Below are 13,252 nucleotides of genomic sequence, written 5' to 3'. Positions count from 1 at the left end.
TACTCTTCCATCTCCCAGGAGGCTGAGGAGGATGTGGGGCAGGCAGTGGGTCTGACAGCCCCTGCTCCATGCTGCTGGGAGAGGCAGTCAGTCAGTTTTGGGGAAGCTGAAGCCCTGGTACAGCAGGGGCTGAGCCTGTTTCAGTGGGATTGTGCAAACACAAACTCTGGTGTTTCTCTGAGTGACAAACTTGTTTCAAACCTCCTGGGTGCACTTTGCACTCTGGTTCTGGTGACCTCACGCTGGCTCCCTCGGCAGTGTTTAAAGTCCAGGGGAGAGGGGTTCTCACCTGCCTCCTACACACAACAGCTCCGTCCCACTCCTGCACATCTGCCTGGATAAGGGCTCTGGTGCCTGGATCTGGACCACAGCATGTGGTTGCTTTTCGGGACAGCGGTTCTGTGCCTGACCCTGCGCTTAGGGCAATGCACCGAGGAAACAAAGGAGAACACCATCCACCAAGCCCCCCAGGCAGAGGCATCCTACTCAGACTGGGGCATCGGGGCCATCCGGGACAGCTTTGAAACTGTTAACAGCTACTTTGACTCCGTCTTGGAACTGTTTGGGGGAAAAAATGGCGTTTGTCAGTACAGGTGTCGCTATGGTAAGTGAACCTCACTCCTGCTGGCTCCTTTCCCTGCCCTTTCCCCTCTTTCCCTCTCGTGTGGAAACCTGCAGCACTCTTCATCCCCGAGACCACAACCACCCATGACCTGACTCCCTGCGCTCTTCAGCAGGGACAAGGCACTGCAGAGTCACAACTCCCCTGATAATGCCAGTAAAGGGACACTGAACCCTCATCTTTCAGCCCACTGAGAGCAGCCTGATCTTGCAGCCACCATGCTGTGTGCAAGGGAACAAGAGTAGGGGACACAGGTTTTCCAGGAAGGGCATACAGGCTGCCCAGCTGGTCCTGGAGAGGACCAGGGTAGGCAGGGAGGCCCTGGTGGGGAGGAAAAGCAGCTCCTGCAGACCTGAATGCAAAGGGGTTTTAGTGTTCCCAGTGGCCCTAATCTCAGCAACCTTCAGAGTGTCATTCAGCAGTTGTGAGTTGGCTGATAACCTGGGTTGGAGGAGGGGAGATAACAGGAAGGTAAATGAGTCATGGAGGAACATGTAGTACTCTAGGTGGGATTGGGCAGCTGCTGCTCACCTTGGACTTTAGAGCAATTCACCAGAAAGGATGAGTTTGGTTTGTCCTGGGGGCCAGATGAAGAGGGTGGCATCTCAGGGACATCTGTATATATATATATTTATATATGTATCTATATCTGTCCCTCTGCTCCTGCCAGCTCTGCTCCCCAGGCCCAGTGCTAACAACAAACAGGGAGCAGTAAGCCTGGCACCAGTAAGCCCCATGGACAGACCGGGATCTCAGGCCATCAACTCAGCCCCAGGGCCCCATGGCACTTCTGGCCAGGGCTGTTTCCCTGCAGCAGCTGAGGACTCAGGACCATGGCTGCTCCGTGAGCATCCTGGGGGGAGGTGACCCCATGCATGGCCCCAGCACACAGGATGAGGCCATTTGGCCATCAGGCAGCTCATCCCCAAGCCCATGGTGTGGCAGCACCACACCATGTGATAAGCTCCCTTTTAGGTGCACAGCATGGTCCAAATTCAGAGCAGAATCAAGAAACTGCCCTTCCTAACACAGGGACTGAAAAGCCTGGGAAGTGGGCAGAACGTGGCTGGGACTGCAGCTTACCTGAGGCAGGTTTGGGGATGCTGATATTCAGAGCTCATTTCAGGGAATCTCAAGAGTCACCAAGTCCTGGAGCAGCTGTCATTCTGGAGCATGTCCCAAGGCTGAGGCTTTCCCTGGTCCTAGCCCTATGTTTTGGGCAGGGGAAAGAGAATCTCCACACAGCCACAGTGGTGCAAATGCCTGAGGCTCCCTGAGGGCATCCTGTGCCTTACTGAAGAAGGGCTTCACCTATAAAGGAAAACAAACACCACACTGTTAGACCTGTTCTCATCCACTGCTGAACAACCCATTAATCACTGGCCAGAGGACACTATTGAAACACTGCCCACACACCTCCAAGGGTCTTGCTGGACCCTTCTAGGACCATGGGGCTATGCTGGTTTCTAGCAGACATTGCAAACTGCAAGTGAGGGGATGAGGTGACGATCCCAAACCAGTGAGACCAGGCGTCTGTGCCCAGAAGAACAAACACAAACCATCTTTACCATCTTGCTGCTGAATCAGGGCCTGATTACTTTTTCCCCAGGCACGAAGCAAAAAATTATGCTTTCTACTTTCTTTCCTATCAGCCCAGGGATAGCTTATTTTGCTGTGATAAAGGTCAGGACTCACCTGTGATTGCTACATCCATCTTCAGCTAAGCACAAAGCACTTGGCTGTCCTGGCTGTAAGACTCCCCTGATTTGTAAGCGGTTAGTGAGGTCTGAAAACAATTTGATGGATTACTCCCTCAAATCAGGACATCATAGCATTTGTTGGCAAACATCTCCTCCTCCTTACAAAATATCTCTGGGCACCTCAGGGAGGGTAAACAGCCTGAACTGGGAGTAAATCCCTTCAGCTGTTTGGTCAGGCAACACTGCAATGTTCTGCCCAGCATTTGGGCCTCAGGGGCTTAAGATGAGGAGGAGCATCCAGGCTGTGGGAATAGAGCCTTCAAAGTCAGGCTCCCTAAGACAGCTCTAAAAGGCTGTGGTAAAACACATCTGCCCACAGCCTGACTGCCTGGGGCAGAGAAATAACAATGGGCCACTCAAAGCAGCAAGGAGCTGCAGGATCATCTATTCACCCATAAGTACATTCACTTCCCCCTGCCACTGTACCAGTGCTGCAGTGCCTGAGACCTCCTCCTGTGTTGCCAGAAGCTGTTCTAGCCAGCTGGCTGGTTTATAGTCTCTGAGCATAGCTACAGCAGCCTAGAGATATGAAAATTCATCAGGGAAACTCATTCCCCATCAGGAACCCAACCTCTAGGGCTGTGCCAACTAGGCAGTGCCCTGAACTGTATCTTCTTCCAAAAAAAAGGGTTTCTCAGCAATGCTGTACTTCTGTACATCAGCATGGTTCTTCAGAGTGCTGCTGGGCAGGCCCTGCTGTGCTGTGTTCTGGTCTCTCCCCCAGAGATGCCCTGCAGCAAGCAGACAGATCAAAACAAGCCCCTGGTGAAACCCAGCTGGAAAAAAGCCCCACCAAACCCACCCACCAAGTCCCCTCCCCATCACAGCCAGTAAGGGTGAGCAAGCAACAAATGGTGACAGGAGCACTGAGCAGAGCCAGGAACATCCATGACTTTTGCTTTGCTTTTGTTTTCTGGTCAACTAGAAAACAAGATGTGGGAGAGAGGTTAAACTGAAGTGTCTTGGACTTTACCTAGCTAAGAAAGAGTTCACAAAGGTGCACTTTACAAATTATTAAGCCTTTTTTTTTTTTTTTAAGAGAGGAGGGGGCTAGAAAAGGCAGTTCATTGGTTTGTTGATCACCACAGCTCTCATGTGAGATTTTTTTTCTTCAGAACAACATTCTAAGACATTAAAATAGCTATAACTTCAGCTTAATGGAGGTTTTCTCTGGAAACTCAGTTATTTTCATATCCCCAGACAGTCTCATTCCTACTCTGACTTCCCACCTCATCCCATCAATTGGTGATATGCTGCAGGAATTTAATGTCAGTATTACAAGGGATTAGATTTTCACCCCATCCTGCAAAATCCACTTTGGATTTTGAACTCTGCCTCCAACCTCAGCTTAGGAATATCTGAATTCTGAGTCCCAGTTCTCATCTGATAGAGCAACTCAGCTGTGAATTGCACCAAGTCCTGGGTGCAGTCCCCCTTTCACTATTTAGCTTGGGAGCCTCAGGTTATAGATCCAGACCCTGTATAGATATAATTCCCTCTCTCTTAACTTATGTTTTGGTGCAAATATAATCCTGTAATGATGGTGTGCTGCACCAAGTGACTTGTGCTCTTTTTCTACTGTTAACTCAGCTCTACCTGATCAAAATAACAATGCTTTCTGAACTAGAAAATTAAATCTGGAGCATGAAACAGATCTGACCTATTCAGGAAGAGCCAAAAATGTAGAAACACAACAGTAAATGCTGTAGTGAGAAATACCTTCCCACAAAAATGCCATCACTTGGAGGTAATGTCACCCAGAGAGCTTTATCTTGGCTTGCAAACAGCGAAGTTCTTGGTGCATTTCTGTAGGGTTGGAGAAAATTGGCTGCTCACAGCTGGATGGAATTTCAGTTTGTTGTTTACTTGTTGCAAATCTGTTGTTTAAATAAAATTGCTCTGGCAATTTTTAATTTAGAAGGTGCTGAGAACATTCTTACATAAAACCTTTGGAGGCATTTGGCTGAGCCATCTTCTTGGGGATACAGCAGATTTATGGCTCTGTTAACCACCGGGACTTAGATACCCTGACAGAAAAAAAAGGGAAGAGCATTTTAAATGATTACCAGTGCTGACAAGAAGTGAACAGTGGAAATGGAATTTAAAAGAACCCAACCCTGCCCCTGAAGGGCTAAATTATTCTATTTTATGCCTACTTTATGATCCATTCTGTCCTCTAGGGGTGCTCAGGGAAGCAGAAACTTAACCCTAGAGGTGATGGACCTACAGAAGGCTCAGCTCACATGTTTTTGTTGAAGCATTCACAGAGTTTCACAGAATCAGAGTTGGGAGGAACCTCTAGAGATCATCTAGTCTGAACCCCCTGCTAAAGCAGGATCACCCAGAGCACATTACACACGACTGCGTCCAGGCAGGTTTTAAATGTCTTCAGAAAAGAAGACTCCTCAACCAGTTTGTGAAGTTTTCCCAGAGCAGGGTTCAAATATCCTGTTTTAACACCTCGTTCTGCATTTAAAATCTCCCTTTTATAAACCCAGCTGGGACAGAAAAGAGAACAAGCACTGAATATATTAAGGGATGCTACAGAGAAACCCGACTCTGGGAGGGGTGGTCTCCATGAACTCCCCAGGGAAGAATCCTCTCCCACTTTTGCACAGGCTCTTTGCACAGGGGGGGTCAAGGCACACAAGCAGCCTGGCAGCCCATCCTTCTCCTGCTGGAGCTGCTCAGGTTAGATGGAGATGGGGTTGAGGTAGGGATGAGAGCAAGAGGACGACTCAGGGAATAGACAGATCTCCTTTCCACCTGCACACTGTCCCACCCAGAGTGCTCTGTCAGCTGCACACAAAGCCTCAGCATGAGCTGACAGGCAGGCAGGAGGGTTTGCACTCCTGCAAATCAAAGTAAAGTAGATTAAATAGCTGCTGAAGCTGCTGATAGCTGATTGTCTGCTGGACTCCTTCTACACTGGGTAAATAATTATTCACAGAGGAAATTCTTGCTTCTCTATGCATATTAAGAAGCCTACTAAGATAGGGAGGAGATAAAGGAATAGGAAATACTTGCAAAACCTGTGCATCACCATGCACAGAGAACAGGGACCAAGATGACCTCCTGCCCAGAGCCACATCAGACATGCAAAGCATAGAACAATTTTGAGGAGATCCATACCATACCAACACTGCAGGAATGAACTGAGGATGGGAAGTTTAGCTAAGAGTTTCTTGGAGAAAGTAAAAAGGCAGCTGGGTGATCCCAGCTATGCAGAGCTGTGGAGAAGCACGTATAAAAGCTCCTAGGAGATTTGGGAGGCACAGAGGCTCCAGCACAGAGGGGTGCTCAGCAGCAAAACCCCAGCCCAAGGGACTGGGCTCACACCAGCTTCAGCATCTGAGAGGCTCTGAGGACCCAGTTCACACACAACAGAGTGCTCCAGGAGTTGTGCCAGAGGAGACGCAAGCTAAGCCAGGCTGCAGAACCTTCCTAGGGCTGAGCTGAGAGCAGGAGCAGTGCTTCAGCCAGCTCTAGGGTCTGTCCTTCACTCCTCCTGCAGGAGAATGAAGTGTCTGGGGATGCAGACCAAAGGGGAGTTGCCTGTCACTCCTTGATTTTTGGTGCTGCTTGTGGGAAGATGAGCTTTCTTAACATTGTTCCTTTCTTTCTCAGGGAAGGCTCCAATGCCGCGACCTCACTACAAACCCCAAGAACCCAATGGCTGTAGCTCCTATTTTCTGGGGCTCAAGGTACCCGAAAGTGTATGTACTGCCACACTCACCATTCCCACAGGATGCAGTTCTTTAATCACAGTAACCAACTAACAACACCATGGAGGGAGGAATCACTTCTCTGGCATTAGGGGACAAACTGCCTGGCCTGGGACTGCCAGAGGATAAATCTGCCTGATGGTGGCAAGTGAGGAGAACATGCTGGGCCATGAGAGGGACTCACAGCCCAGCTGCTGGTGGCAGGGAAACAGGAATCATGTAGAGAGGAGTCCTATTTACAAAGGACTGCTCTGTTGCTCTGATTCCTTTAGGAGATACCAAAAGAGAAAGTTTCTTGAGCAGGTTAGCACTAGAAGAAGAAAAGAGGGTAGCTGGCACAGTAAAGCACCAACGTGGAGAAACATATTTTTATCTAGGCCTTGTGTCTGGCCAGGGAGCAGGTTCAGTGCTGGGCAGCTCAGTGACACAGCATAATGTGCAAACAGCAAGACCTGAATGCATTCTCCACACCTGGCCCTTCATCTCCTTCCAAACTTCTTACCTCTGCCAAGAACCGAAATAAACCTGTGGGGTTTAATACTGCACCCATTTGTTACTTTAAAGGCAAGTAATGATATTATACTGAAAGCACCAGGAAAAACACTCCCAGGAGGCTCTTAGAGCAGGTATTACTATTTAGCTCATGCATTACTGATGCCCATGAGCTGATTAGACAGATTCCTGCTCTGAAAAACAGCCCATTTCTCATGTCAGATTAGTTCCTTAAACTTTCATTGCAAACCTGGTGTGCATTTCTGTGGTGCCTCCTCTCCATGAGGGCAGATGTGAGTGCTGAGTGCAATAATGAAACAATTAATTTCCTAAATTTTCTATGAGGAAGACCAAGCAGAGGAAGAATTTATAACAACCTAATGAGTCCAGTCTCTTCAGGAGACAGGCTTCTGCCCCATCACCTCCATGACTATTAGCTAAGCTTGCTGTTTACCTCCAAGCAAGAACTCCCCTAACCAAGCTGTATTTGTCCTTGGCCTCACAAATGCCTCTCTGAGAAATAAAGCCTTAATAACAGTTATAAGAGATTTCTTAAAGCCAAGAAACAAGACCTGCCAGGTTGCAGGAAAAGGAAGAGAGAGGAAAGGAGCCTTTGCTACTACTGGCAAGGACAGAAAGCTCTCAGATGAGTTCTGTGAAATGAGAACCAGCACGTGGTTGTGGAAGGGCTGTTTCCCACCTCTCTAGCAGAGGTAAACTCCCTGCTACAGAGAGAAAGGGATGTGGTCTGCCCTACATTGGACCTGCACCACTGTCACCGTTTCCTTTAGCCAGTGAGGGAAGAGCAGCTGTTCCCCTCCTGCCCTGGCCATGGCATGTGGCTTCTGGAAAAGGAGTCAGCTGGGCTCTGCAACACCTCATCAAGTTGCAGCTATTCAAGTCTGAAGGCAACACATAGCCCAGGGACACTTCTCTCTCTTTCCCCAGCTAGATTTGGGCATCCCTGCCATGACCAAGTGCTGTAACCAGCTGGACATCTGCTATGACACCTGTGGGGCCAACAAATATCGCTGTGACGCCAAATTCCGATGGTGCCTCCACTCCATCTGCTCCGACCTCAAGCGCAGCCTTGGGTTCGTCTCCAAGGTGGAAGGTAGGGTGCCCAGCTCCCATCCCCTGGGAAGGGAACAAGCAGTGCCAGGGAGGGGAGGTTGTGGGAAGGAAAACCCCTTTCCTTGGCAAAAAAAGGAAAAAAATCTGCCGTAGGCAGCAGCACATGTGTCCTGTGCTTGTCAGAGATGGATCAATGAGGGCTGGAGACCCAAAGTTACATTTAGAAAACATCACAAAACACGTGTGTAAAGAAAAAACCCCTAGAAGCAGTTCCTTAAACACTTGGATCCCCTCCCCGAGAATTCAAACACCTTCACAGGAGACCAAAAAGCCTCTCAGAGCCACACACTGAAACCTGTGCGTGGCCAAGGGCCAACAAACTGGGAGAGCCAAGGACAGGGCTCTTTGGGAGCTGATTCACAGATAGGAGATGACAATGGCACCAGGGACACACAGCACAGCATGGGTGGTGGCCCAGCCATTGCAGGGAGATCTGGATTCCTCAGAAGCCCTGGTGCTAAGAAATTTCTGGTGATGTGTCAGCTGAAACTGGTGGTGCTGCTGAGTTTCTTGCAGCTCATCTCATCCAGCCCCTCTGGGTTCAGCCTTGCTGCAGGGTGCAGTTAAATAGCCATTTGTGTTCCAAACGTGCAGCCTGATTAGGACAGACAGAGGGGGCTGCAGGACACTGGTACTGGTGCAGAGGACTTTCTACCTCCTCACAGATAGATGGAAAGACTGTCCAGGCCAGCAAGAGATACAAAGATGTGGACTGAGACATAAATGCTTCAGTCCAAGTACAGCCAAACTTTCATGGTCAACCTTATCTAGAGGTCCTCCATGCAGCTGAACTCTTCCTATCTCTTCAGATCTTTCCCTGCAAATTTTTGAGATCACTCCTTTTTCCTTCCTGCCTGCAGCAGTGAAGCCAACAGCCTGTCCCTAAAGGGGTTAAAGGGAGAACAGCACTGGTGAGATTCTTCCAGCATCTCTGGCCTGATTGCTGCTAGCACAGCACTAACAAACCTCTGAGCCATCCTCTTCTCCTCCCCTTGCCTTATGCTCTGTGCCTGGCACTCCCTGTCCTCAGGGCTGCTCTGAGCAGCTCCTGTCACACAGTCCTCCTGCTCCACAGCCATCCAATCTATTATCTGGGATCCTTTCCACTGAGTCACTGGGAATCAGAGATAGCAGGCAGGGAAGAGCAGTTGCACTCTCTTCACAACCATCCCAGCTGTAGCAGTGCCAGTAAAGCCAAGTCTGGGGTTTCCCACTGACTCACTACATCCAACCCAGAGAACTCCTAAAGCAGCAGGAGCAGACCAAGGTGCTCAGAGATGCTGAGACAGGAGGAGACAATTCGAAAGGCAGGGCTTTCCCAAATCCAGGATGCATACCATGTTAGTGCCAGTCAGGAAACCCTACAAGACCTGATATTTAACCTATTTATTTCTTGACAAGCAGCTTGGGGCTTGTGTTTTGAAAAGAGGAGGGGCTAGCATTTCTGCAGACTGTATCAACACTGGTGTTGCAAACACATTAGGATTCTTCATGCAGGCTGGCAGCTGGCATTTTAACTCCCAAAAAGCAGAAGAGGTTGGCTAGCAGTGGCTGCAGGCAGCTGCAGGGAGAGGGATCCAGGAAAGGCAGTACTATGGAAGTCTTCTGGGAAATCTGCTTGGTAAACAGTGCTATCTGCAGTGCCCCAGATGATCCATCAACCAGAAAAACCCGAGAGAGGCAAGAATGGAAGATGGAAGGGAGAAGGTTGGTGCCACCCTAGGGAGAAAAGAGCCCCCAGATAAGCAGAAGGATTTCTAAAAGTACATTCATTATCCATAGTATAGACAACAGCTCACACTTCTGACTGCAAAAACCACACAAGTCAGTGCAGGGTTCAGGCTGGGGTGCTCCCACCCATCCCCCAGATGTTCCAGAATGCCTGTTACTTACATGCCTGATCTCTTCCTTCATCACAGCTTGTGAATCCCTGGCAGACACAGTGTTCAATGCTGTCTGGACCCTGGGCTGCCGACCCTTCATGAACAGCCAAAGAAGTGCCTGCATTTGCAGTGAAGAAGAACGAGATGAACTATGAGGAAGAGCAGCTGCCTGGCCTCCAGGAGCCTGCTGCCAAGTGTGCCCTCTCAGCCACAGCACTTCAGCACAGGGATTTCCATCAGCCCTCTGGCAGAACAAGGGATGGGGGCATACGGTCCAAGCAATACACATCAACTACAGCTTTTGGGCAGAGGGCTGGTGAAGGGGAGACAGCCTGTGACTACAGGGCAGTGGTGCCTGCTGTCCACCACAGATGCGGTTCAACAGCTCGACAGCCCCTTTTCACATCCTGAATGATCCGATGCCAATTTTCTCTACAGACTGACCAGGCAAGGCAAGCAGGATGCAGCACTTCTTATAAACAAGGGGCTTCACTTGTTTTTTTGCCCCAGACACATGTTTATCAGTTCCCTGTGCCTGTTACCTCTCCAATTTGCAGTGCAAGGCAGTAGGTTTCTGCAGCCCCTGAAAATCCAGTCCATGGACACTATTGACATTTTTCCAACACCAGTGACAGGCAGAAAAAGAGGAGTAATTTGCTTTTGGTATGTTGCTCATACCCATCCCTGACATTTTCCATCCTATCATTGCACACTGAGAACACTGCTTATTTAAACACTTGGGGAGGGGCCTGAAACAATTTGAGATTTGGTGAGCATGAGAGGGATTTTAAGTGTTTGTGATACAGGCACAGTTTGTATCTGGGCAGGAGGTGACCAAAGCCCATGGTGCCCGAGATGGGAAATGCAATAACCCACAGCACTCTCCCATGGTCTCAGGAGAAGCAGCTGATTTCTTTCTGCTGTGTCATCCAGACTGCATCTATTTAATTATCTCCCTCCTATGTCATTCAACAAAGTTGTTCCCTCAAGATCCCTTTTTACATAAAATGGCTGGGTATCAATCTCCATCTTTTGCTTGAGGGAAACAGGAGGCTCACGGTTGCCTTGGATGGGATATTCAAGATCCTGGAGGCTGATCTGTCAGGTGGCAGGGCTTATGTGCCACCTCTGTGGGGCACACTGCCAGCTGCAGCATTCCTTCTAAAATGTGGTTAATGCTTCCATCTGCTATCGGGAGCTTTCATTGCATGCAAAATTGAAATTTAAAGTGGTATACAGAATTTCATCCACATATAACATTTGCAGACAGCTTTTATCCATGTTTCTTATTGAAAGGGAGTTGCTACTGGGTGTGTGTGCCATGCCATGTAAATACTTCAGCGTCTTCTGCAAACATATTTATGGTTATATTCTTCCATCTGCCACAGAAAAGTTAAGGCTACACAAGGTTGACTTAACAAGAATGCAGAGTCTGTCTTAGCTATTTTTTCTAGTTTGTGTTTAAATGCATGTGTGGAGCTATAAATTATTTAAGCCCTGTTCTTGCCAGTCATCTTCGCTTCGCAGTGAACAGCAGTGTGGCATTCATCAGGCCCAAGACAGGGTGGAACAACTGCTATTAAGACCAGGAAAATGGAAATGACCACATGAGGTGTGTACTGGGATGTTTTCCATTAAGGAGGACCTTGCCTTACACTGATCAGGTGCAATGACATCTTTTCCTCACTCTGCTAATGCCACTGGTGAGTGAACACTGCACTGGCAAGGTTCCCCACAGTGTGGGTCTATCAGAGCATGAGGCTGGACAGACAACCTCATTATCCATGCAAGAAACACTTTTTGCTAGGAATGGGAAGGAAAATTCCCTCCTTCCAGACACCTGCAAACTTTGTATTTCATTGGTGAATTGGTGCCTGTTGCCAGTTTGAAAAGTGAGCATACTATTATGATTAAATGACACAATTTAAAAGTACCCATCTTTTCTACACTTAATATCCAGCTGGCTGGCAAATGTCTTAAAGTGTTTTGCAGTTCAGGTGATATCAGATTAAAGCCAGGCCAAGCAACTGGTGACAGATTTATGATAATATACCAGAAAAAGAGGAGGGTTCTGAACAAAATCTATCCACACAACTGATGCTTTGGAGATACCACAATTATAAACCCTAATTTCTTCATCCTTTCAGACTACCACTCATCCCTAAACACTACAGACCACTGCACGAAGGGCAGCTACTGAGTAAGTGCATTTTTCACTACAAAGTTAAGATGTGGTAATCTGAAAAACCCCATGAGTGGCTCTACAGGGGAATTTTAGATCTTTCAAGTGGTGCCAGTGACTCAAGAAACCCAAGAGCTAATCCTGCATACAAGAAAACCAGGGTGTGAAGTACAGTTAAGCTTCTGCATCCAAACTAAAAAATGTTCCAAGTCCCTCTTGCTACACAGTGGTGCACAGCCACAGGAGCAGCTGATCACAGAGCTCTCCACATCAATGCACAAACATTGGGTCACCTTCATCTCCACCCTGCTCTGAGCAGGCAGAAGTCACTGTACTCACCCAAAAGTTTCCCATTTGTGTACTGGCAGGATTATTTGCAATTCTTGCTCATGTCCAACCCATTTGGCCAGCGTGTCCTCTTCTAGTAATGGTTCCTCAAGCAGCAATCTCCATTTCCACCAAGGACATAAAAGTAGGGTCTTGAGGACCAGATAATAGGTGTTTACTCCTGGGCATCGAATGTTCAGGGGTTTATTTACATCCTAAGGGAAAAACAAGGTGGCACCAGCCAGAACAGAGCCTCAGTATGGAATTTGAGCTGTGCTTAGGAGTGCTGGTGGGACCCTCAGGAGCAGTGGTGGGTCATGGGGCCTCGATTGTGCAGCGTGTTTTGCTTCCAACTCTGTGGCATGGCAGATTAAATTACACAGACAAACAAACCCCTTAGCTCTCAGAGTAGTCTGGTCTTTGATTTCATGTCCAGGCTGTAATGCTGACAAAGAAGACAGATGGAAGTAAGAGAGAACTGGGGAGAGCTAAAAGACTTCGAAAAATGTTGGATTTTTTTTATGCCCAAGAGGCAGCCCCTCCCCTTGAGAGGAGGAATGGCCACAGGGCATGGCAGGCAGTAGTCCTGCAGGCAGGGTAAACTGAACACCTTCCCAGACTGTTCCATTCACATGGCCACACCAAGTATCTCCTACTCATTACTGTTACAGATTAATTAACTGAAAAGGTGTAGAGCAGATAGGCTGCTTCATAGGAATTTGTCAGGAAGAACCAAATAATAACTGACACAAGCCAGGAAATGAACCTTACCCTCCACCACTCCCCCACATCCTTCACACTAACAAAAAACACCAGGTGGCTCTCCAGAAGGCACCAGCTAATTAATTTCACTTCCCAGCTCCTGTTTTATCAAAAAAAAAGGAAAAAAAGGGAAAAAAAAATAAATATATATTTAGCAAGGGTTGCCGGAACAGAGAAGCAACAGCAGAAAATTGTCTGTGTGGTCCTAATGCAGACGTGAATCAGCAAAACCTGGAGACAAACAGCAGTGCCAGAAGGAGGCTTTTTCATTTTGTTTTCTTTCACGTATGGTTAGATAATACATGAAAAATGTCTTTCCACTTATCCCTACTTACTGGCATAGAAACATTTTCATTTATTCTAAC

At 48.1% G+C, this 13,252-nt stretch overlaps 1 protein-coding gene across 2 annotated transcripts; it reads left to right on the top strand.

The window, feature by feature from the left end:
* The first annotated feature begins 243 nt into the window (after nt 1–243).
* PLA2G12B (phospholipase A2 group XIIB) lies at nt 244–12,985 on the top strand. 2 transcript variants are annotated; one of them, XM_030453462.1, is made up of 4 exons: nt 244–604; nt 6,010–6,086; nt 7,548–7,713; nt 9,653–12,985. In XM_030453462.1, exons 1-4 carry the CDS (start codon nt 373–375, stop codon nt 9,769–9,771), a joined length of 594 nt encoding a protein of 197 aa, XP_030309322.1. In that variant the 5' UTR covers nt 244–372; the 3' UTR covers nt 9,772–12,985. The 2 variants fall into 2 exon arrangements, with proteins under 2 accessions (XP_030309322.1, XP_008495898.1); XM_008497676.2 differs by having other exon boundaries at nt 246–604; nt 6,010–6,098.
* The last annotated feature ends 267 nt before the right edge of the window (nt 12,986–13,252 follow it).

This window comes from Calypte anna, chromosome 6 (genome assembly GCF_003957555.1).
Source record: "Calypte anna isolate BGI_N300 chromosome 6, bCalAnn1_v1.p, whole genome shotgun sequence".
NCBI classification, from domain to species: Eukaryota; Metazoa; Chordata; class Aves; order Apodiformes; family Trochilidae; genus Calypte; species Calypte anna.
Note: the sequence above shows the minus strand (reverse complement) of the source record. Positions and strands in the feature narration are given on the sequence as shown.